This window comes from Bolinopsis microptera, chromosome 1, assembly GCF_026151205.1.
Source record: "Bolinopsis microptera isolate Bmic1 chromosome 1, MBARI_Bmic_1.0, whole genome shotgun sequence".
In the NCBI taxonomy this organism is placed as follows: Eukaryota; Metazoa; Ctenophora; class Tentaculata; order Lobata; family Bolinopsidae; genus Bolinopsis; species Bolinopsis microptera.
In genome coordinates this window covers 5,080,102-5,106,338 of record NC_087072.1, presented here as the reverse complement: position 1 = coordinate 5,106,338, position 26,237 = coordinate 5,080,102, and the positions used below count along the sequence as shown (strand labels likewise).

The 26,237-nt window shown below is 39.7% G+C and overlaps 3 protein-coding genes and 1 non-coding gene across 4 annotated transcripts in view; 3 read left to right on the top strand and 1 right to left on the bottom strand.

The window, feature by feature from the left end:
• The window catches only part of LOC134811132 (arrestin domain-containing protein A-like), a 103,448-nt gene that overhangs the window by 58,825 nt on the left and 18,386 nt on the right, over window positions 1-26,237 (bottom strand). The gene's annotated exons all lie outside the window — the stretch shown is intronic.
• Window positions 3,381-7,179, top strand: LOC134818268 (targeting protein for Xklp2 homolog). Its single transcript, XM_063827762.1, has 3 exons — window positions 3,381-3,490; window positions 3,630-3,677; window positions 4,228-7,179. Exons 1-3 carry the CDS (start codon window positions 3,388-3,390, stop codon window positions 5,196-5,198), a joined length of 1,122 nt encoding a protein of 373 aa, XP_063683832.1. The 5' UTR covers window positions 3,381-3,387; the 3' UTR covers window positions 5,199-7,179.
• On the top strand, window positions 7,284-21,612 carry LOC134816341 (condensin complex subunit 1-like). The gene is made up of 18 exons (XM_063825143.1): window positions 7,284-7,522; window positions 7,878-8,028; window positions 8,224-8,304; window positions 13,795-13,947; window positions 14,722-14,839; window positions 14,950-15,331; window positions 15,556-15,860; window positions 16,050-16,286; window positions 17,682-17,826; window positions 17,945-18,076; window positions 18,235-18,324; window positions 18,449-18,572; window positions 18,721-18,978; window positions 19,146-19,277; window positions 19,394-19,528; window positions 19,660-19,919; window positions 20,093-20,476; window positions 20,647-21,612. The coding sequence occupies exons 1-18, from the start codon at window positions 7,311-7,313 to the stop codon at window positions 21,290-21,292; spliced, it is 3,945 nt and encodes a 1,314-aa protein (XP_063681213.1). The 5' UTR covers window positions 7,284-7,310; the 3' UTR covers window positions 21,293-21,612.
• Window positions 14,064-14,145, top strand: Trnas-cga (transfer RNA serine (anticodon CGA)). Its single transcript has one exon. It is a non-coding gene; the product is annotated as a tRNA-Ser (tRNA).

Below are 26,237 nucleotides of genomic sequence, written 5' to 3'. Positions count from 1 at the left end.
ATCATGTGTGATGGGGGGAGGAGATTATTCGGAATCAGCGTTGAACATTCACCTAACCATGTGCTTTCGCGCCACTTCGGGCGCGCTTGTTTCACAAGTCAAGAGGCGGGCCGTGAGGCGGGCGCGCGCTACTGCAAGCGCAAGGGCTCTGGATAGAGCAACGTTGAACAATACATCGAATGAAGTCACTTTCACACTTTGGGGCCTTTTCACAAGATCTTTTTTAAATTTGGGCGAGCGATTTAGTGGAAGCGAAAATAATTTCAGATGAGTATCCGTGTTTATTTAAGATTGCTTGATCAATGACAATATGCGTGATGCGATAACAGTCGCTTATTGTTGATATGAAATACCAATTACGATTAAATGTTTAAAACAAAAACAAAAGATGTTTCTCTTTGTGTTGACCATTGTTAATGATCTGGCCCACCGCGCGCTACTTCGTAGCTCGTGCCGTCGGGCCAACATTTCGAGAAGAAAGCGGCGCGCGCTACTTCGAAGAAATTTAGACGAGTAACATCCGTCAACTCTTTGTGTTGCAAAATAAAATAGAAATATGAAATAGCAGTTCAGTATTACTGATTACCTAGCTTGCTCATTGCACATTGCTAGTCAGAGTCTCTTCACATTTGCTCGCTTCTCTCACATCTCACTTACTCCGGTCTAGTACAATAAGCTCGAACAGAGCGCCGCGCATAGGGATTTAACGGATGATGCCCGTAAAATATTCGTTCCTATGTGCTATGGCTATACTGCGTTGACGAGTCCAACTCAGCGCACATCTTGCCATTTTTGGATTTTGGCCTATAACTTTCACATTTTCAGTTATTATTGACCATTGTTAATGATCAGGCCCGGCGCGCGCTACTTCGTTACCTGAGGACCCCAGGCTATTATGTTCATTAACATAATAGATTTGGCGGAATGACAGGCTGAGCGCGGCCCAGTAAGCTACTTCGAAGCACTTCGAAGCACTTGCCATCGAAAAGAAAGCGGCGCGCGCTACTTCGAAGAAATTTAGACGAGTAATATCCGTCAAAGTTATTATGGCATCGTAATCAGCTCATCGAGACAAATTTTAACAAATTTTCGAAAAATGTTGTGCTTCAAATATTTTAATTTTGGTGCCAAAAGTTGCGAAGCAGAGCAACAATCTCGACGGATTGACATCGTCAATCAACAAAGTAGCTTGTTGCTCTAACCAAAGCCTTTTCGCTTGCAGTAGCGCGCAACTCCGCCGAACCGGCTTGTGAAACAATGAACAATTGTGCGTCACGCAGTTTGCGTAGACACATGGCTTGTCATACGTTGTACGACCCGCCGCGCATGAAGTGCGCGGCTCCCCTTGACGGATGTTACTCGTCTAAATTTTTTCGAAGTAGCGCGCGCCGCTTTCTTCTCGATGGCAAGAGCTACGAAGTAGCGCGCGCCGGGCCAGATCATTAACAATGGTCAATGCTCCCCCTGTATCGTCAGGACGATAAAGTAGTGAAACGACCGTGGAGGTCGCAACGTGATACAACACATTGCTATGTGAAAGTGGCATGCGCCGGAGTAATCCTCAAAAAATTGGGCCAAATGTTTTAATGGCCTCCATGCTCCAAATCAGCATGAAAAAAATAAAAAATTGGCCAAGGAATGGAAGTTTTAGAGCCCCAAATTTGGACCCCCAAGTGGTGTCAAAAACGCGAATTAAATAAATAATATAATTATTTTAGTCTCTTGAGTCTTGACACCATTTTAGGGTTATACGGGTTCCTGCTAGTTTTAATAAAACCATTAACACTTTGGAAAGGAGCACACAATCCCAAATTAAAAAAAGCAAAAATGCTATAAATCCTAACGCTACAAAACTTGTTTAAATACCACTGTATCCAGAATACTCAACAGATACTTGGACTCCCTTACCTGGGGACCTCAGGCCGCTATCATGCTCAAAAACACAGAATAGAGATTAGGCGGAATGACAGGCTGAGCGTTGCCCAGTAAGGACTCAGTATTTCCACTTGTACTAATCTAACTGAAGCGGCTTATATTAATTATTAAGTCGCACACCCCTAGTCGAAATCGATTTGTAGGTTTTTTACCAGATGGAACTGAATATTTGATTGCTTATTTCATTTTCTGTTTTCTATTGATATTGCTGTATAAACATGATATGACAGTCAAGCTCCCTAATTATCTATCCAATCAAGCATTCAAGAGGCAAAGACGGGTGTGTAGTTATCGATCACATCATCACACATGTTTACAAAATCTTATCGCACTATGTGAAAAAATACATAACATACATTTCCTCACCAACAGTAATTATTTATCAAGTACAATATTTTAAAAAAATGTATCAAAACATGACCCTATTTTAAAAACCTAATCAAACTTCCAAGTGGAATAACGATTTATAAAACGCTTCTTTGCCACACATGAAAAAAAGGTGGGACCCCCAACCCATGTAGCTGAGACACCTCACAGCAAGTAGACCAAAGTGGCTCTTGCTTGTGAAAGATGTATCAACTACCTGCTGAAGCGGTGGGTTGGGAGTCCCCCCTGGGATCATTTAGTCCGTAAAATTTTACACAATATAAAAGCTACAATAAATTATTTATAAAATTTACATAAACAAACTTAAGAGACCTCATAGCTCGTCTTTGAGGTATGAAATTGAAGGATACGTCATCCAGTCCAAGATGCTGGGCTTTTTATCTTCCTCTGATTCCCCTGAGTGCTATGAGTGTGCTTCGTAGCAGATCAAACCTGAATCAGTGGCGTAACATTGCCTGTTGGCGCCCCCCCCCCCCCCGAAAAGGTGCTCCCCTGTTAGCGCCCCCTCCTCTTTTGGTGCCCCTCCCTAAAATTGAACAAATTAGGTGATTTAAGAGGATACGCCGGTAAAATCTCTAAAAAAGTGTGTATCTAGACCAAAACGCGCAGTTTTGCTGGTATTTTAGTTAAGTTTTTCGAAATTGTCCCACATTCAAACAACGATTTGGCGCCCCCCTAAGACGGCGCCCCCCCTGCACAGCACGGTCAGTGGGGCACACTGACCTGAATCGTGTTCTGATGTGATTTTTGACCTGGCTCTTTATACAAATAAAATGAAACTTTCGAATAATAAGTTATTGTTTTGCTTATTTTTAAAACTGATACTAAATAAAATTGTTGTTTTCTTAAGATCGTTGCTGGCCTAAACATGTGCTCTGTGTTTTGTTTATTTTTGTGTTGTCTTTATGATTTTTATGGCTAATTTTTGTTCCTGATACACTGTAAATGACATTTTTTATTGAGTAGTTTGTTTCTTTATTTGATATTTTCTTGACTGCGTAATTTTGGTTCTTAATCATCATCAATATATTATGAATAAATTAACCATTTCCTTAATAAGACCTAATGGACAACACTCTTGGAATTGATTGCCCACAGAACTACCCCTTCAACAACTCTTGTGTTAGCACTGGAACTCCTAGAAGATTAAGTAGAGATTTTGAAGAAGGTTTGTTAGTGAATTAGATTCTTTTGGACCTTTAATTTCTCAGTATCATCTCCCAAGTTCTTATGTAGCATACAAGTTGATTCTTTCGACTAGCTATTTGTAAAACTTGTAATTATTGTGACATAAAAGTATTGCTCAGGGCTTGTTGGTGACATTATACAACCTAGAAAAAGAATCAAACTAAATGGTAAGTCTTGCAATATTATAATTAATATTACTTAATCCAGTTATGAATTGTCACATGTTAAAAAATTATTCGATTATTAACCATTTAGACCAATAAATCTACAACATTTAACTGTCAAGTGTCCAATGTCCAACAAATAGTCCTCACTTCCCTACCAAAATCCACATTTAATTGCTAGATGTAATCTTTCCAGTAGATCTTTCCAATAGATATAGGAAACTGCTTTCATACTTTTTTTTCTGAGTTTCTCTGAGGGGGAGGGAGGGGTAAACCCATGCCCATTTATTCCTAAACTTGTTGGTGAGGCTAGATGACCATTGGGAAAATCCTTAAAAACAGCTAAAACTTGAGTTATGATTAAAAAAATAACCGTCACCATCGTCTTGACTGTCATCTAATAAGCAAGCACAGCTACATTTCAGCTCATTAAAGTATAGTATCAGAAATATATTTACTTTTTGATTTTCCGAAGTTGACTGAAAAATGATGAAAATAATATTCAGGATATAGATACAACAACTGGGGTTTATTGTAATATCATTTATTTCAGATCCAGATGAATCATTTGGTCCAACTCTCCGTTCTCATTCAACTCCTAGAAGATCAGTCCGAATTAAGAAAGCAACGAATGAAAAACAGAGTATAGCCGAATCTTCTAAGCCAGGCATCTCAACTGTTGCATGTGGTAAAATTGTTATAAAACCAAGAGTTTACAGGCATCAAGCTCCTATCCTTCCAAAGCCAAACAGAACACTAGAATTAAGGAAACAGGCAGCCCTCAAGCGTAGCGGAAAGGTAAAACAAACATCAAATGCTGTTGTCATGAAGCCTCACTTTCAGAAACCTAAGCTTGCTCACACTGTTCCTAAAACTCCTGAATTCATCCGACGAATGAGAGGTCAAAGAAGACGTCCCGTCAACCACAAGTCTCATGCTGAGAAGGAAAAGGAGGAAGTAGATGCCATGAGGAAGTACAAGTTCAAGGCTGCACCAGTGCCTAAAGCTGTCAAAAAGCCTGCTGGTCTCCCAGCAAGAGTAAAATCTGATAAACCATCCACTAAAGCAGTGACTCCTAAACTTACAAAGGGAAAGAAAAGGAAGTTTGTTGAGGAAAAGCCAAAAGAGTTTAAAGCTCAACCTGTGCCTGACTTCAGTAAGAAAGGTGCAACTATGAAACCTGATAAGACTGAAAAGAAGGCAGTAGATTTGAAGCCATTCTCATTCGATAAGAGATATACGGATCCTAATCAGAGCAGAGCTAAATTATTAGAAAATCATCTGAAGGAGCTCAAAGAACAGACAGCGTTTAAAGCAACCCCGTACTTCAAGCCTGGATCTAGCATTGCAAAAGAAAACAAGAAACCCACCAAATTGGGTATCAAGAAAGGGAACAAATTCGTGCTACCTGGTGAGGCTATTTCAAAGCGAAAGAAGGAGGCTTTTCAGAAAAAGATTCGAGAAGAAGCCGAAAAGCAAAAAGCTAAGGCAAACTTCAGAGCGTCCTCCATTCGAGGGAAGTAAAGGAAATCCATGTAAACTTAAATCTAATGAACACAAGACATCATTTGTTCTTTATCCCTTCATAACAATGTGGCATTGAAGATTGAACTATAATTGGAACCCAGAGAATTATTGAATTATAAGATAATATTCTGTATAAAGTTGTAAAGAAGGTCCAAGAGCTCTGGATATATTAATTTTCAATAATTGATCACAAAATGAATAGTTTTGAATAAAAAATAAAAGAAGTATATATAAGTGCATGTGGTTTCTTTCAACCACCTCATTTCCTGTTTGTCTGCATGAACCGCATGAAAAATAATAATCGAAATAATCGACATTTTGAAAATTGATTCTTTGACTGAACTAACAGTTCAAAATTGCATTCTGTAAATGTATTTGCTCAGTCCCGTTCAGAGAGTGTTTTTATTCTTCAATGAAGAATTAGAAACCAATTTGAGTACGCAGCTACATCTCATCATGATGTTCTATTTTATAAGCTCTGACAACCACAATCGAGGTACATACTAAAATATGGAAATATCTGATCAGCCTGGGTGACATAAACACTCACTGTAAACTTAGTTCGGAATGTTTTTAATATTAGACACATGTTTTAAAATGGTTTTTAGCAATAATTCCTATTTTGTATGATATTTTGGTATTAATTATGTTCTCATCAGCTCTAATATAGAATAAATTATTTAGATCCTGCAGTATAATTGTGTTTTACTGGAAATTACTTGAATAAGTGCTGAAGTGCTCCTGTTCTAATAAATTTTGTTTTAAATCCAATTAGCAAAAGCTATATCTATATATAGTTATGAGCATAATCTCTGCTGAATGCTGATGTTAATTTTTAATCGATTGCATTGAAACTTTAACATCTCTAATTTTCCAGAGTCTAGCTTATGACTGAAGGTAGAGATTGTATGAAAGAAGCTGATTATATGAAGAACTGCAACTGTGATGAACAATGTAGCCACATTAAAATAGAAATAAAAACCGAGGAAGAAGAATCACGAGATAGGAAAGGAGGTTTCCGCTGTCCTAAAGGCTCAGGACACTACTTTTATGATGAATATTTTGATAATCATATCAGGGCACATTGCAGCGACTTTATTGATACAAATCAGACTGATAAAGGTATAGGAAACTCAACGAAAATGCAGGCTACTGTTTACAACAAGATTTATAATTCCAAGCCCAATACCTATGTTGACCAACATTTTGCACAGTCTACGCGAGCAATCTCTGAAAATTATCAAAAAACCTCAGAACTGACTAACTACTCCGTGAAAGCTTACATTGAGCAAGAAAAGGTGCCATCGAATCTGTTAAAGTTTAACTGTTCAGATTGTTCATATTCTACTAATCGAAAGTTAAATTTCATTGGCCACCGTGGAATTCATAACGATGTGAAACCTTTTCATTGTTCAAGTTGCTCATATGCCTCTTTTAGGAAACGAGATCTTAATAGACACCAGATGAACCATTTAAAGGAAAAGCCTTACAAATGTTCCAATTGTCCTTTTTCCACTGGTGATAAATAATATTTTACAGTTCACCAGAGAAATCATTCTGGTGAAAAACCCTTCAAGTGTTCAGATTGTCCTTTTTCTGCTTTTCAGAAATCAAATCCTACAATTCACCAGAGAAATCATTCTGGTGAAAAACCCTTCAAGTGTTCAGATTGTTCTTATTCTTCTGGTAGCAAATCGAATCTTAAAGTTCACCATAGAATTCATTTCGGTGAAACAGCCTTCAAGTGATCTGCCTGTCCTTTTGCTTTTACCCACAAATCAGATATTAAAGTTCATCGGAGAACTCATTCCTGTGAAAAACCTTATTCTGTTCAAGTTCAGATATCAAATATTAAAGTTCACCAGAGACTTCACAGTTCACACTGATAAAAAACTTTAAAATTGTTCAGTTTTTCCTTATCCTAGTTTCCACTGATAAGAAATGAAACATAATAAATTCAATTAAGCTTTAAATAATTTATCGTTTTCTCTATTGTATCTTTTTAATTACTCTTCAATGCCACTGTTATTCAAAACTGCTAAATTTCGTACTTAACAATTTTACATTTTAAACCAACAACAAATTACATCTATTCAATAGAAGGGTGACATGGACATCTCCACAATTTCATGGAAGTTTGTGTTCCCAGACACCCGAGATGACCTGCTGGTGTCTGAGACTGGGCGGATGTCTGTTTCTAAAGTGGTTCCAGTGCACAACATTTCCACTAATCTGGAGAGCGCAAGAGAGTCAGTTAAGAAGAGGAGTCGGTGGGGGTGGTGGAGTATCCAGCACTTTGATACCTTCTTCAGTGTCATTTTGTGAGTATATAAATTATAATGAGTTTTGAGAAGATGTAGTTATTGACTACTGATAATATTCCAGAAGGCATAATCTGTGTGATTCATTTTTCTGCCATTGGCCACTGATTCGAATTCTTAAAGAGCTCATATATATGGAGGATGTTGAGCATATTTTGCCGTTTGAAATTACTGCATTGTGTTCAGAGGCTCTAACTCATTATGTGACCTGCTAACAGCTGCATGATCAGCTCAATGGTTAGGCTGATCACCTCATTAACTGATTAACTTTAAGTGCCCGGTAGTCAATACACACAATATTACATAATATCCTAGTTTTAATCAATTATATATATATGATACATTTGTTCGTCAGGAAATTCAGTTCATTGGACAACTCACTTAAAGAGGAGGCGTGGAGGACAGCTGTGTTAGGGGTTGAGCAACACACTGAAACTCTAGCTAGGATATTCAGTAATGAAAGACTTGATTCCCAAGATAAACTAGCTCACTTGAATGCTCTCCAGGTATTTATATGTTAGATCAGCTATCTTCATGTTGTTACATTAGAATTTTAGTGTATTTACTGTCTGCCTCCTTTCTTTTATCAAAACTTGGGCTATTTATTTTGAAATCATCGCTCTAAATATCTTGTTCCGTATAAAGACCCTGATTTTACAATCCTGATGATTTGACACGTTGACTACACATTTTAATCCCAGATGGAGGTCTACATTCTCGTTGAGTTATACCAGTGTTTTGAGGAGGAAGGGAAGTCATCTCATCAAATAGTCACTACAAAGGTTTGTCTTCTTTCAAGAATGGGGATGGGGGTGTAGGCATCAGTATTTGTTGACATTATGGCCATGGCTATATTTGCCGGTTTTCGTGAAATAGTGGTATTTAGATTTCAGCTAGCATTAGGTAGGTCATGTCAAATAAGTGAAAAGCAAAATTTGGTATCAGAAGGTAAATAAATGTATTTATTGTATGGGTCATAAATATTTATTATACTGGTCATAAATATTTATTATACTGGTCATAAATGCGTCAGTTAAAAAATTTATTCTACAGAAAGCTAAATATCAAGTGCAATTAACGCTTTAATTTAAAGGGTACAACAAATTTAAATTGTCTGACTCTTAGTATCTAGAGTTACTACATTGTTAAATAAGTTTCTAAAAATCGTGTCCAACAGCCGAACAGTTTTCTTAATGTCCATTGGTTCGCAACCAACACTAGTAATTTTGTAATGACCGTGTTCTGTTGAGTCAGGACTAAGTCTGAAACCAAGAGAGGAATGTAGGCCTTTCGGTCGTTCGTAGATGTTTTGTCGTTGGAGGCGGACCTGAAAAAGGCAGATTAGTTGTTAAACTTGGGGATTATTTTATGTTGTCGGACTGGACACAAAATAAATGGGTTTGCCCAGGGTACTTTTTTTGGAACCTACGAAGAAGTTACAAATATAGAAAGTGATCGGTAACATACAAAACGTGCCAATACTCAACAACGATTAAAGATAAGAAAATTACAGAAATGTCATCGATAACGATGAATAGACAATTGAATATAGTTATTTTAATTTTACCAAAGTTATAGTATGTAATGTAATAAGATTTGTATTATATAACTTAGCTTTGATAACGTCTTGAGTTTTTTGTGGTCGGGATAATTTCTGTCTGAAAAGCTAGGTTATGTTAGTTAAGAAAAAAATGTGAAATGGCTCATCAATTAAAGTATGAACAAGGCGACACCATAAATTTAATCGACTTGGTAAATCTTAATAACTCCTTGAATCATCTATAATAGAAATAAGACTAAAGACACTGAACAACTCCACCGGCCTTCTTCTGAGGCAACTGAAGCAGATATCTGAAGTAAGGTAAATATCATTCTAGTCTAATGTTCATCATGCGGAACAGTCGTGAGTCTTGTACAGACTCTACTGGGACTACCCTTTTCCTCGTTACCTTATCTCACAACATGGCCTTTTTGCTCCACGCGTTTAGTATCGCTCCGAATTATGACTTACATTATACATACCTATAGCTATAGTTCAAAATGTATACTTCAACTTCTGAGAGATTGATTATATGACCATGACCATGACCACCCTGAAGTTCAACGCTTGATCCCTCTATGTCCAAGTCAGGAATGGTGTAAGGTTGTTTCCCGCTCACATATTTCAGGGTTGCAACATTCGTAGCACCTCTGGAGTCCCCTCCTGGTAAATTTGTTCCCACCCAAACTTTTACTCCTTCTATTCTGTTATTGTTAACCCTATTGTAGATTACTATCTTTGATATTAGGTACACCTTTTCCAGTGTTACCATCCACCATGCTGAGCTTCCTCCCGTGTTCGTATGGTTGAAATCGTTCACACTAACAAAATAAATATTGGTTAAGACCGAAACTTATAACCTAAAATAATTCTATAACCTTGGTAAACTCACCATATTTTTGTGAGGGGTGACAATATGAGGGTCAACATGACAGCGCAGCTCTCAGCAATCATATCAGCATTGATCAATCAAAACCTCGAGATAGCTCTCGCATACATTGAAGCAAATTTAGTTAGTATCCCCACCAGTATAGTAACTATATCTAGTTATTATTCAATATCTGGTAAACTTACTTATTAACTACACCGTTGATAGCTAAACCCGGACTATTATCCCCTCCTCCTCCGCCGTAGGTATCTACTTGCCTTGCAGTTTCCCTCTCGAGCAACGTTCTTGTAAAAGTCTTCGGCTGCTGAGAAAGTGTTTTTGAAAGAAAAACTTCTATTTCAGCTGAAGACAAAAAGATAGGGTGTCTCTAGATAACATTTGGTTTGCATTTAATTATAATAACGAAATATTTATGTCAGCGATTATTATAATCATCAAGACACACCGTTAGCGTGTTGTTTGTATTAGTTTTAATATATCTATACCTTGGGAAATGTAAAGAAGATACAGGAAGATGGCTGCAATCTTAATATGATCCAGTGTCATCGCAGCCAGGAACAACCAACTTTGGCATTTCCCGTAACCTTCGATATTTTGACCTTGTCTTTCTTCCACTAGGTGAAGTTTGGTGAGTGGCAACTTCCTGTTACCGCAGTTTTTTTTTTTTTGGGTTGGGGCACCCACTTTACCTTCCTTTCGGAAGGCTACGTCCGTCTGGTGACTAACGTCTATTGGGGTCCCTCCGGTTGTAGGTGTCACAGGGTACGGGCACTCGGCATGGGCTAGTGCTCCTTACCCTTTGGAGGATAAAGCCTGGTGAGCGACGTTTTCCCGAGGGAAAACTGTCATAATGCTCGGTCTCGGGAGAGCACCACCCATGCCTAGGTGATCTCCCGGGCGCTCTTTTAGAACAGGCTGCCCCCTGTCTTTCTAGTGAGCAGACAGGAACCTACCGGGCATACCTGAGCATCTAGTATCTCTTGCCCAAATCTATGATTTCTTTTATTTACGCGCGTCTTTGCGACGCGCGCGGTATAATGTTGACAATACGAAGCTACCAAGCAAATTTGTGTTTTGTGAAGACCCTTTTTTTTGTTTAATTTGAAATTTTGGGCCGCGTGTGACTTTTCTTTGTTTGTGTGTTTGTGTTGCTTCCGTTTACCGGAGTTTTTCTGGGTGCTAATTATCCACTAGCTGGAAAAGGAGTAAGTGCTAGATATCCACTAGCTGGGAAATAACTAATTGCTAGATATCCACTAGCTGGAGCGGCCCGGGGGCGGCGTGTGAGTGAGTGAGTGAGTGGGGTGGGAACGCCTGGAATTGAGACTGGAGAGACAATGTCCGTTATCTGGGTGAGCCACCACCGACAGTGCTCCCACTTCTGTGGGCTGAGGGTGTTGGCTCCAAGAACCAGCCGTGAGCGAACAGCACCTGACCCCCCTCTATGGTTAACTTGAGAAAACAGGACTTTGCCTTTCTCCAGGCCAATCCGTTCAGTAACCATCTGACCCAGCACCACCTATGATGGAAGATGTGGTTCGGATTGGACTTCGCTAGGATTTGTCATTTTTTCTGTAGACACTAATGCTCCCTCGAGGAAAGACATGAGCCCCGGCGAAGCTGACCAAAAACGTGGCAGGGATTCTCACCCTACCTGTTACCGCAGTTATTTCATGTCAGTCTTAATCGGGATGCTGAACACTGAACTGCAATCACTCAATCAGATCCCAATTGCTAATATTTTATGGACTGACTAATATGCTTAATGCTATATTACACCTGTCAGGATACAATGTATATTATCGTTAATGTTATCAATACAGAAATCACATGAACTAAGGCAAAACCCTATTCACGGTAGAAGATAGAAAGCCTGTACTATACTGTTGTTTCATAAAGTAGCACCCGATGCCAGGAAGATTTACAACAACAAACTAAAACTGTGTCTCTGTGAACTGTAACCGAGCTCTCACCCAGGTCTTAGATATAATTATATTGAATTTAATAACTTAAGCCGGTGGACAATGACTTTTTACAGGTTGTTGCGGACCGGAGCGAGCTTGGCAACACCCAATAGTGGAGCTCTAAGTTAATGTTATTGTTTAAGAGATCCGCCACCAGAATTTGAAAATGTCCAACTGACCAGCTCTAAGTTAATGTTATTGTTGAAGAGATCTCTTAGCTGCTACATTACTACAAACTTAAGGAAGTTGGACCCGTAGGAGTTGCTCCGAGCATGAGCACTGGCAGAGTACCTATTTGTAAGCTTTATAACGAGGACTAGGAAACTTTCCACCAGACCCTGCTCTAAGTTAATGTTATTGATCATGCTTAAAATCTCAACAATGCAGCATAATCTCTGTCTATGTCGTAACCATCGGAAGGAACAACCAACAAGCAAATAAACAATTTTGAAATGGGAATCGTTCAATCGTTTGTAAGTAGGAATTTTACTAACAGACTTAATATATTTTGAAATTTACAAGGTATTATGCACGACTGCCGTGTCATCTTAGCAACCCCCCCCCCCCCCCCCCCCCCCCCCGGCCCCCTATTATTATTGTGCGACCTATCTGGACCAGAGATGTCACCTGAAAAACAAATATTAGTTCTCGAGGCTTGCCATCAAGGTACAGGACACTTTAAAACCAGAGGACACTGTGGCTGAGGGCGGGGGAGTACTCGGACTGGACAGTGCAGCAGAATCACACGAAACAACTCTATAAACTGAAAACAACAAACTTTTGAGTGCTAGTGTTAGACTAGGTTCTCAGCTCCCGAGCAAGTAAACACAAAAGGCAAAGATTCTGTTAGTCTTAAAGCAGGGGATTTTGATTTCCTGAGTTGATAGGGTAATGTTATGTGTTCTTACCAATACCATTTGCCTTCTGCTATCAGTGGCTTGTCTGCCTTCTTATCTACGTTAGGTAGTAAGATCACGAGTTCTAGTTTTACTTACATCACATGAGTCTCACTTCAAGTTATTGGCTGGTCTTTCTGTAAAGGGTGTTCTGACTAGTGACCTAATGGTGTCTCGTTTGTCCCTTCGTCCAAGTCTAAAGTATATTTAAAACGTCTTTAGGCTCAGGGTTTCACAGTGCTAGAATGTGAAGTTTCTCGAACCAAGAATATATAGTACAGGTTGAAGGTAGTAATCACTGTGTTGATGTGTAGTAGAGCTGGAAAATAGAGATCATGTTATTAGTCGGTCTCATTGTTAACAGGTGATCTGACCTGTGACCAAATCGTTCCTAGTTTGTCTCTTGGTCCAAAACCAGGATGTATTTACCTGTTTAGGTCTGTATATAATACAAGGGATCATCCCTCTGAAAATCTGTTATAGCTGACACAATTTTTTTCACTCCTATTATGGAACAAGGCCCGATTGTTGAAAGAAATTAATAAAGTTATTCTGGATACATCTATTTTGTTTCAGACTCAATCACATAATTTGGGGACACTGATATTGGTAACTTAACAATGGTTGATAAAGAGTAGACTGAAAAAATACTTATTATATATATTACGAATAATGAATATACCTCATTATTTCGATCAATGATCGTCATCAGATCTTTTTTTTTATTTTGTGAAATTTTTCTTCAGCCAATTTAAGTTTATTGGCAAATTTAGTATAAACAATTTTTCGAAATTTTCGACACCGAGATTTTGTCGGTAACTAGATATCAAAAAATATCCCAGAGTCTGATCTGGGATATTTGTACTTTTTAATGCATAATGTACAATCTAAATTGTGGTCTTCTTTCTGAAACTTTTAATTTTAAAACGTAATAACACATCAAGAAATAATCAATCAATTTCAAGTAATACCTGTTATCTCAGAAAGGGAAAGGAAAGAAAAACAGAGAAGATATTGGTACTTGTTGGGGTAGTGGAGAAAGACAGGAAGGTCTGCACGCTTTGCGACAGCTGCTCGACTTGAACCTAGCCCTGCTGTGGGATCCCCCTGTTGTACACGAGACCTTCGTTGAGCAGGTTCGTACTTTGTTACTTTTTATAAATCTGTGAGCTTGCCTCATGAAACCCGTCAATGTTAGCTTGCGGGGGCGCGTATTGAAGTATAAATTTAAAAGAATTGCAAATTTGCACAGGCGTTTGTGGCCGAGTGGTTAAGGCGTTTGACTCGAAATCAAATGGGCTCTGCCCGCGCAGGTTCGAATCCTGCCAAACGCGAATGTTTTGTGCCAAAGGGAGCCCATATCAAAAGACGATTTTAAATATTATAGACCGCATTTTATTTTTTTTAAATGCTGCTATTAACTGGGTAAACTGTATTTTTTTCCTAACGTGAATATGATTTAAAACTAAAGCCTCAAGACCTAATCGTCAACGGTTCATGATACAGCTATCTGTGTAAAACTCATCTCGAGTTGTGATAATGAGATGTTATGCGTTAGAATAAGGTTTATATAAGCCTCAATCTGATATTAAGTACTGTTGAAGATAATCTCGAATTCAAGATAATCTCTAATGATTAATTGAATAATTTTAACTCAACATGTCGTATCATTTGAATTACTTCGAGTTTTCCATGTTTTGCGTAACGCGCGAAGTGTTTCATGTGCTGCGGGTTGAAGTTTAGACTGCTAGCGTATTTTCTTTCGAAATTATTTTAGCGCCAATCAAAGATGGATGAGACTTCCCGAGCCAGTAAATTTAAACACCTAGCGATGATTGATTTATTTTCAGTAAATTATGACATTCATTTCATCACTGATCCTATAATTGATAAGATTTTGAATATCACAGGTCGCAAGCTGCTGCTACAAGCTTTTGGAGAACTCTGAGGTGCTGAAGTGTAAGAAAACACTTGAGTTTATCTTCCACGTTCTCGGAATCCTCATCAAACGATACAATCACTGTCTAGGTAAGATGACACACTAGTTTAATTTACTTTTATATATTAAGATCGATGACACAATGATTACCCTTGTGAAGCTTATGAACTAACATTAATGACAGCCGTATGCCTTCCAGGTGCATGTATGAAAATAGTCCAACTCCTACAACAGCATGATACCCTCTCCACACCCTTCGCCTCCCTAATGTTAGTCTGTGTCCGTGACTACGACGTGAAAACAGTGGTTGCCCAAGTAATCCGAGAGATAGCGCAGATAGAGCCCGGCGAACTGGCACGTGATACAAACGCTACCCGCAACTATTGTAACTTCATGTTGGAGGTAGGAGCCACTTGTGGACCAGTGGTTCTCAGTGCTATCAGCTCTCTGATGCCCCATCTGGACGGAGATTCGTACACTATGAGGAACTGTGTGTTGACTATCATCGGGGATCTAATCGGTGGTGTTCTGTCGGGCGAAGCAAACGAGGAGAAGGATACTAGAGAGACTCTCTTCGATAGGTTTGTAATGAAACTTTCTTAACTAGACAGTTAGATCATGTTCGTGGTGTTGGTTATACACGTACTCACTACTCAATGTAAGGGCGATTTATAAATATACTATATAGGGGTGATTTCAACGAAGTGTGGATTTAATATTGGTTGACTTCTTCCTGTCACAAACCTTAACTACTTAATTAATAACTTTTTGAAAAATGCCTATTTCGATTTAATCACTCACGTAGGTTGGAACTGCATATACACGACCAAAACGCATTTGTCCGGAGCAAGTCAATCCAGATCCTGACTAAGCTGATAGAACAGCGCTGTGTGCCCATCCCCCGACAACAGGACCTAGTGGAGAAAGTGGTCGGGTCCATTCAGGACAAGAGTAGCAATGTGAGGAAAAACGCCCTGGTTTTTATTAACACGTACTTGGGATGCAATCCTTACTCTGACAAACTATCCCTGGACAATCTGATGGAGAAATTAAAAGTAGAGGTGGAGAAGTTGAAAGTGTTGAAGGAAGAACTGCCTCAACAATCCACCAGTAAGAATCCGAATAGATTTACTATGGTAGGGTCATGATCTTTGATGATTCAAACTTTGGTTTGAATTTATTTTTACTTTAATAGAATAATATATTACAGTTCCAAATACATAATAAATCGTTAATCAGTGATGAGAGTTACGAGCAATGAATACAATTATTCTACCCTCACACAGTACATCGCTGCAGGTACCCAGGAATCAGAGGAGTCAGAACCCTCAGCTCAGACTGACGAAGCAATGGAGACGGACCTTGACCCTGAAACTGCTAAGAAACTGGAGACGATACAAAAGCAGGACCTGATAGTGCAGTACCTGAGGGATTGTGTGCTGTTTACCGAGCAGATGCACCGAGTTATTGTGCTGGTTTCTCAGCTGCTCGCCAGCAAGAGTGCTTCCGATATTCTGGAGAGTATCGACTTTCTAAGTGAGAACTTGTTCTTTTAAAAATATTTATTTGCAAAGTCACAAGTAATTTATTCAATTAAATACTGTGTTCAATCAAAGTGAATATTCATAGTCAAAAATCAAATAAAAATAACCCCATCGCTTCAAAAATAGTCATAAATTAACCCACGTCCCACAAAATGGACTGTTTAAGATTGTAAACTACAGCTCAGACCCTTCGTCCTTTTTCCCGTACAAATTCTCATAGAAAGTTATCCTATTCTCCAAATACTGAACAACAGTCTGTAAGTCTGACAAGTCAGCTCTAGAAAAGAGAGTTTGTCTACTCCTCTCCTCTCCCCCTGCACTCTCAACAGGGGTCAGGACCTCCTCCAGTGTAGGACTGCGCGGGTCCGCCATGTCATCCAGTATCGTGTGGATGTCCCGTAACATCCGAGTAGTGTTGTTTATGTTCTGCCGAAACTGCTCTATGTGTGATCCTAACGAGTCTATATAGTCAGAGAGGGCCGCACATTGTTGTTGTAGTTGCAGGACCTGGCGCCTTGTTGCTTTGACGACCGCGCCGGATTTACACGTGCCCTCTTTATTGCACGTAGAGTCGCTACACGTGGCGTGCGTTATCTCGGGATATAGTCTGATCCACATGTCACTGGAACAGTAGGACCGACAATTAGGACAGATTCGTGATTGCTGTAGCCATGTTGCCAAACACTTGCGATGGAAAACATGCCCACAGAGCGTTGCCACCATATCATCCGCTAGAACCTCTCGACAAATGACACACTGTCCAAAACTCATGGTGCATTGCTTCATTCAACACAATCTGGGTGAACGAATAAAGCTACTAAACGATCAACAATAATTAGATTTTAATCGAATAAATCTGCTGCCAAATTAGCACGGATGATAGCTAGGACCGATTAATGGCAACCTAAACAGGTGTGATCTGATTGGAATGTTTGTTCAGTCCTCCGCTGGATAAACAACTAATTAGACAGTTGGTGCAAACAAGCAGACAGTTGGCAACTTGTCCTAGCGGTGTTATTATTAGAAATGTTGACGGTAAATATAGTCACCCCCGCATCGCTTTAATATCGATGATTCGATGGCGTTAAAATAGTTAAACGGCAGCCAAACCATACCCCAATTAGGAATAATTTAAATTAGAATATTCACGCACTACATATTTACGACAATTATTACACTATTGTTTAACCAACCTGGTTTGGCTCACGCAGATATTAAACGATGTCAAATAATACTCATAACAGCACGAGTCAAACAGTCCCTAAACTAAATCTGAGAATGCTTTAAATTTACTGAATAATCAGATGTATTTATTTAATTTACTGATTAATTGTCGGGTTGAACGCTTAAATTGAACTATTATTATGACCTACACTGTTCCCCGCAGTTTCCGCGTTTGAGTTTGGACTGAAGGCAGCGGAGTTGGGGGTCAGGAAGATGCTGGTCCTTGTCTTCAATCCTGATCGGAATGTGAAAGATGCGGTAGTGAACGCTTACATCAGACTTTACATCAAACCTGTATCCGGAAAGAAGTTAGTACTGGACAGGAGATTAAGTATGAGTGGTATGTTATTTTGTCTTTGAGGAAATCGTGAAGCTTTCTTATATCACAAAATCAACATATTACTATTAGATAACTTTAACCTTCAGGCCTGGTCCAGAAGCAGTGGCGAAGAACCTTATGAACATGACTTACGGTAGCACTATTGGGGAACTGATGTCGTTGAAAGAGCTGGTCAAGTTACTGATCGAGAAGGAGCACGTCAGTCCTAGAGCTATCAAGTTAGTTACTTGGGTTACTGAAGTTACCATCGCCAGGTTACCAGGGTTACCAGAACCGAGTTAATGGGGAATAGGGGTTAATCTGAAGGTGTGTTTCTCTATGTTATTAATTTTCATATTATCACGCCTTTCTTTTGTTAACTTACCTTACCATCTAGGGTCCTACTTGATCTTCTGGTTGACAAAACAGAAGGGGTACAACCACACGAGCTGAACGCTGCAACCATGATTCTCTCAATGGTGGCAAGGTTAGGTTCACTCTTACTAGTCTTCGTTTTTACATCATCGCATAATTGTTACCAACTCGCAACTGAAGTAAACTTTCAAACAGTCAAACAGTCCATTGCCAGCAAATTAACCCTTGTTTCACAGTGTGGACCACACGTTGGTGACCCAGAACATGAACCTCCTGATAACTGCTGGGTTCACTGGTGATATAGAGCTGGCTAAGAACACATGTGTTCTGCTTCAACAGGGCGTACCTGCTAAGAAACAGGTAATGCACCGTCACTCGTGAAACTTTACCACACCTTTTTATAATAGTTCTACATTCTTCCTGGAAAGTTCGCGGATAATTTGTCAAAATGTTAGTTGTTGTGCTTAATTAGTTAATAGAAACCTTTAATTTTCACCTTTTCCCGCAGGATGCCCAAGATTTCACCCGACTGGAAGAGACTCACCGTCTGGTCAGCACCATCTCAGATAAACTCCTGCAAACATTTGACACCCCCGCCGTAGACTGGATAGGGTTCTCAAACGAGGCCGTAAAGGCCCTGTTTTGTCTGTGCGAATTACCGGACTCTATTATCACGGAGATACTCAACAAGCTGCTTCTCAAGACATTTCCAGCAAAGGGAGGTGATCTGCTGGATAACATGGAGGATGATACCCCCGCCTTCAATGTTAGTTGATCTTATCAGGGGTGTGGTTGGTACCTTGTTTTGTGTAGACAAACGTTTGTGTGCTTATAAGCAAATTGTTTCAGCTTTTTAAGCATTACTATACTCCTCCCTACCCGCATACTCACATATTACATTTCAACTTTTCAATAACGTCACAAACACTCCAGCCTCTAGCGGGTCTGCACATGTATCGTCTGCTAAGTCTCCTAGGACAGACGGCTCTCTCCACCCTGGTACATCTTGATACTAGGGTCCTGAACGAACTGAAACACAGATCTACTGTCCGACAACAGATCGAGGTAAAGTACCCTACAATTTCGACGCTATTAGTATTTCTCTTAAAAGATAAATCTTCCCAAAATGTCTCTGCCATCCAATGCTACCAGAAGAAGACCCTTGACCACAGATGTTTCAGGAGAGTAGACGTGAGAAGAAGCTAAATAACAGAGGAAACAAGACTCTGAATGACAGTGCAGTAGATGCTGCTGAGGACGAACTGGGTCTACAGGGGGCTACTGCAGATGACGCTGAGGCTGAGCATGTCAGACAGGTTAACTAGAAATTGTTTACATTTTTCATTTAAACCTCTTTTCAGCGCACTTTAATCTCCACTTCGCGGACTACCTCAGAAGTGTGAAGTACCTACCTTGGTACGTTACTAACACCTCATATCCCTGGTAGGTTCTAGAACGGGAGATAGTGACAGGACCAGGGTACCTGGCCCGCTTTACACCCCTCCTCAAGCACATCTGCTCCTCACCCCAACTCTACCCCTGTCTCCGGATCCAGAACGCGGCTGTGCTCGCTCTCTGCAAGTTCATGTTGGTCAGTTCTGCTCTGTGTGAGGATAATATTCAGCTTCTTTTTACTCTGCTGGAGAAGAGTAGCGATGAGAAGACGAGGTGTAACATCATGATACTTCTACACGATCTTATCATCAGGTTAGTGGGGGAGATGGGATAATTTGACTTCAGTTGTTGAACATTTAAATCAATTTTGATTTTTTTTTAAATATTCAAATTTTTTTTTAAATATTTCTTTTTAAATATTCAAATCAATTTTGATTTTTTTTAAAATATTCCGATGTCTTTTTAATGTTCGTCTTATTCTTCAGATTCCCCAATCTCCTGGTTAACTGGACCGGTAAAATATATGCTCGTTTGAGTGACGTATCAGTCAAAGTCCGCTCCACAACAATCCGCGTTCTGACCAATCTCATCCTAAACGACATGGTGAAAGTGAAGGGGAATATCTCAGAGCTAGCTGGCTGTCTTGAGGACGAAGATCCCAAGATCCGTTCTCTCACCAAGATGTTCTTCACGGAGCTCAGCAAGAAGTCTAATGCTATCTACAATGTGATGGCGGATATAATCTCCCATCTGTCTGATCCCGAGACGGGAAGGAGTAAGGATCAGTTCCAGAGTATCATGAAATACTTGTTCGAGTTTATTGATAAGGACAAGCAGGCGGAGTCCCTCGTCGAAAAGCTTTGTCATAGGTTATCCCAGATTTTACATTTAAAAGCCTTATTTGTTTTCTTTGGGTAAGCTTGCCATGAGGCTATCTCAGTCGATCAAATTTTTAACGTAACCCCAAAGACCTAATTTGAAAATTATTAAATCTTCAGCTGATAATATGTTAAATTTCTAACGCTACCATATTCACCAGGTTCCGAGCTACAAGATGTGACAGACAATGGCACGATCTCTCCTTCTGCCTGTCTCTGCTCTCATACAGCGAAAAGAGTCTTAAAAAACTTCTGGACAACATCGCTTGTTACCACGACAAACTATCAGACTCAGAAGTTTACGGGAACTTCACTGTGATCGTAGAGAAAGCCAGGAAGAATGTTAAATCTGAAGACCTGCTGAATGATTTCGAGACAAAGCTAAGGTTCTGTCATGATAAGGGTGGAGGAGACGGGAGTGCGGGGACTGACGAGATACTCTCTCAGATGAAGGAAATGATAATAAAACCCCCTCCACCTCCCACCAAACAGACTAGAAGTCGTGCCAAAAAGAAGAAGGAGAGCTCCAGTGAAGGGGAGGAGGACGTTGAACCTGTAAATAGAACCAAGAGACCTCCCACAAGGGGTATAAGTAAACGAAAACCACCTCCTTCATCCGAGGAGAGTGACGATGACTTGGAGTTACCCAACATTCATAACAGTGCCGAGAGTACCGGAGACGATTCGGAAGATTTTGAGGTATCAATTAAAGGCTCAGGAAGAGCGGGAAGGAAGAAAGCTCCTGCTCCTGCCAAGAGCAAGAGTAAACCTGTAACATCAGGTCGTAGGACTAGGCGTTCGCGTTGAGGTTAGAGTAACGAGCTGTTCGTCGTACGACTGATCATCCGATACTTTTTGAACTCATTTTAATAACTCCTAGAAACAATTTTCAAGGCATCTCATTTCTAATTGCTGAGTTTTACGATTTTCATACTTTTCAAACAGTTTTCCTAGTATTAAGTTTTCGTTGCTATAATTCTAAAATTTGATCTTTTTTCAAATTGTCAATTTTATGTTCAATTCTTAATCCTGTTTTGCTGATATATATATAAGTGTCTTGTTCTCTTCTAAAAATCACAAACATTAAACAATTTTATATAAATATGAAACGCAGCTCCTCGGCGACTAAAACTATGTCAACCATCTGTAGCTGTCTAGCGTTATATTTTGAATGATCATAAAGTAAGCAATTAGTTGGTATCAAGCAGTCGATGGGACTGAGTTTCAAGCAGGACTAAGTCTCTCAATCAAAAATGGTGGTAATATCAGATATTAAAAGTAAGGTTCATGATGAATCATTCGGCAGGCTACCTTCTCCATTTTATTAGCAGGTTGTTTTTTATATCTGTTGATTTTTAACGTCCAGCAGATGACAACGAAATCTTCTGACTTTATTCAGGTAATTTTCATCGTATATCCAAACAGTTCATATCTAAATAGTGAATTTTATTTCTGAGTTTTACTCTTCCAATGTTTTGAATAATAATCTATCTACCGGATCTCACATCCTCCAGATCTTTGTGTAAGAGCGATGGATCCTGTTGGTTGCCGCGACCGCCATAACAGCACGTTTAAAGTTAGTTCTTGGGGGTTTAGACTCTAGAAGATTACCAATATTCTTCGGTTTCTTCAGATACTGAGACATATCCGGCTTTATGCTGCACAGCACCATAGCTGGGGTGGAAGATTTGGTTCTCCTCAGTAGTTGATCCGATTTGTCTATCCTGATGTCTGTTGAGAGAGGCCTTAGTTTCGTGCTTCCTTTGTCGGATTTAGGTATCTGTGCTAGGTACTCCTCTAAGTCGAACTCTCCCTTGTTCTGTAGCCTCAAAGGTTTCATCTTGGTAAGTTTCACAGAGAGGTCTCCTGTTACATGGGACACGATCCCAACAGGCTCTCTGTGCGGCTTGCTCTTCAGGGTGAACATGGACTTATCTCCGTTAGCACTGGAGAACCTCCTCTTGGAGCCGTCTCTGAGGGAGGTCTGGGAACCAGAGCTAGACTTGTCAGATTGCTGGCTGAATTGGCGGGATAGTCTCTTGTGGTCAAACTCGTTGAAAGAGTGAGCATTTCGTGAGATGGGCGGCAGTTTCTTCCTGGGAACCGGCTTGATGCTCTCAGACCTGCGATCTCTAACGGAACTCGGTGAAGAAACTTGTTCAGCTGTTTTGAGGAAATGAAGAAGATCTGTTTCTTCAGGTGAGTCAGTGCTAGTGGCATTCTCAATATCCATTAAAGTCTGCTTTTCGATGCTGTAATGGATCGACTCTCTCTTTGCTTTCAAGTCTGAGTTCCGTCGGTCGATCTCCCGCATTTTCGATCTTGTTTCCTCCAATAGTTGTCCGGGTTCATAGCATTTGACGGGTGGTCCCTCCTCATTTTCAATACTATTTTGACGTCCTTTCTTCTTTGTCTTGATCGGGAGCTCCTCCACAATGCTTGTCCTGAAAGAATGACTAATAGATAGTTTATAATTTGGCCAGGACTGCCAAGATACTAATATGTCTGCGACGTTAACTTAGGAAAGAAAGCAGGTTTGAGGTTAAGTTTCCTAGTCCTACATGCCAACAAACCTGCTGAATTGTGCGTATTGTGCGTTGTCTATCATAAAGTTAGAGCAACTTGCTCCTTTTTCTCTCCTTATAGGTTGTCTTGTGATCCCAGTCAGTGTTGCTTCCCTCCCTCCCATATCTCCAGAAGGACCCTGTACTTTTGGTCGGTTGATTCCCACCACTGTCGATTGTCTGGAAATAGCTAAGTTGTTCTGTTGTCTGAACCCTTGTTGGGTGTCCTGATCACCAGGTTCAGCTCGTCTTGCTATCCGAGGCAGCACGGTTCTCTTTCCTACTGGGGACAGTTTCTTGATTTTCTGAGGAAGGTCTGATTTCTGTCTGTTCAGTGACTTCAAGTGTTGAGGTCTATCCGACATCTCGGGTGGTACCTGCTTCCTCTGTCCCTTGTTGTTGACCTGGTGATGGTTCCTATCGAGTTCAAGTCGAGCTCTAACATTGTCCCTCATACCAGCACTGCATGCGATACGGATCTCGACAAGCAGCAAAACACAAACATATGTGGAGTTAAGTGCTATCATAGGGTCTCTCTCTCGAGCAATCTAATTACCCGTCTTGATCGGAACGTTAGGAACTCGTGTTTAACGTGTTCGGTCAGACCTCAACACGTGTGTTTTTATTGAAAACATTATGTGCAGCAAATCAGTTGGTTCGGGAGCCGATGTCAAGCAATACTGATGCCAGCGTTTCGAGCTATCTCTAAATCAACATCATAATCATGCTATATTTCACTATTGAACTTGATGTGAAACTTATGCCAGCGTTTCATACCATCTGTAAATCATATTCATATACAATGTCGTTACGAGATTTTGACGAATCCACTAATTTTGAGCCACTTGTACGACCTCCGACGAAGTTTGACATGTGACGAAACGATTGATCAATTGCCCTACTAATCATTTGATTCTCATGAATTCATCAGAGAAAACAATTTGTCATCTAGTATTAGTAACATAATATTGTGAAATGTAATGGTAAGCAGCCATTTCAGGACTCCCAAGGCCCCAGTCACTCCCCGGCCGCTCAAACCAAGCCGTACATGCTTTACCCTCCACTACCAGCCTCGGAGGAGACGTTCATCCATCAGGCTGTGAGGGAGATGAAGGCAGACCCTGACACCATAAACAGGATGTATGAGAAGTTCTCCCAGCAAATTATCAATGACATGCAACGTAAAGTAAGTTGTTATGAAGCTGGATTACATTTTAGTTCAGGTTAGCATTGCTGCAGACTGATGGGCACAGAGTGCTACTTTTAAGCGAACTATTTTTTATATTTATATAACAGTGTTTATAAACACTGTTATTATATTTGTCTTTATACATTATATTAGGTGAACGGTACCTCGAGGAGTAGAAAGAACTCGGTAAAGACCAAGGCAGACATTTCTCCAGATCCCTCATTCTGGGGCACTGTTACTTCCCTGCCGAACAGAGTTACACCTCTAAACGTTTCTCCCAAGTACAGCCTTGTCACTGTGAGCCGAAATTTAATAATACTATTATTAATGGTATTACTATTAACTTCATTTTATGTTAAACGAAGTTGGTTTACGTGTTGGTTGCAGTAACTGTTGGTTGCAGTAAGAGAAGGTTTACCCTCACGCCGTTACTGCGGGTTCCTAATAATATCACCAATTGGTGTCGTTAATGTCATCCTCTTTAAGTCTTTAATATAACCTTTTTAAAGGATACCACCGAGGATAAGGTTGGATCTCTGAACAAGCCGGAAAATGGAGGATCAGATTCGAAAGGTAATCGAGCTGCAAAGAAAATATCTACTAAAAATAATAGTTGCAGAAGGGAGAGCACTTTTTCCTCCAACCTCTTCAACCTTTTTGTTCAGTCCAAAAGGAACGACTTCAGGACTACTACTGTTCGAGGTTAGGGACAGCTGAAGCATTTTTTAAGTCAATTAATTGTAATTTAATGCTGTACGGGTATATGGCCCCAGAATATAGGTGGCCCCCAAAATATAGGTCATGTTAGTGGATACATTTCTAACCAAGATAAGCGATACTAATGGGATCTGTTACTGCTAGGTTGGAGTAAAACATGTAACTTATGTTTCTGGATAAAAATTTTGGACCTACATGAGGTATTTTGGTATATTTGGTCATGACAGCGAAAGATTTAAACGATGTTGTCATTTTCTAGAGGGGTAAATATGGCGAAAAATTGTCATGACAAAAATCTGTCCAACACATGCCATTAAGACTACTGGTATGAGTATAAGTATTATTTTAAGCTATCTTTTCATCGAGACATCTGCAAACTGACAATTTGGAAAAAAGTTATGGCCACCACAATTTTACGGGCCCCCAGAATATAGGTCTATACGACCCCCAGAATATAGGTTGGTCAAAAACCCTGAACATGCCCAAAACCATGCTTTGGGATGCTCTACTTGTAGCTACTAGTCTCCTGAACCCACATATCAAGTTTTATCAAAATTGGATAAAAATTGGCCGAGTTATGGGATAAAAACAAAAACCATATGCCCATATTTGGGCATACGCACCAAATTTGATCGATTTTGGTCCATAAATTGGTCAAATATCAATATTTTTGAATGAAACCAACTTTATATGGAAGGTAAGCATATATTACACATTCTCTATGATTATCAGCTCAATATCTACCTAACTGTGGATTCTGTGTTCAAATAATCGCAAAAAATGAACAAAATCGCCCATATCTCAAACTGACTTCGCTCAAAACAATAGAACTCAATAGGGTTTCAATATTTTCACATGAAATTTTCAGAATCAACGTAGAATTGTCTCATGACCTTAAGTTTTGGGACAGAATTTTGAGTTAGGCCTTTAAAAAAATTTGGCGGCCAAAAATGTCTGATTTACAGTCATTGAGGTGCACATTGTATTGATACAGATAAAAACAGCCCCCCTCAATCATATCTAGGGACACTCCTTCAATCTTATTTAAGTATTTAGTTAAGATCCCTACTAAATGAGTGCATGAAAGCTTTTAAACAAGTAAAATTAAAGATTTTACTCATCACGGGTATATGGCCCCCAGAATATAGGTTTTAAAAAAAAAATAGCGACCAAGATTCTGCATTTTCTCTGTCACCCCGAGCATTAAGGAATGTGGGGTAGTGATGAGAAACAGTTAAAGAACATATGCTGAAGAGATGGCATCATCAAAATGTATGAAAGT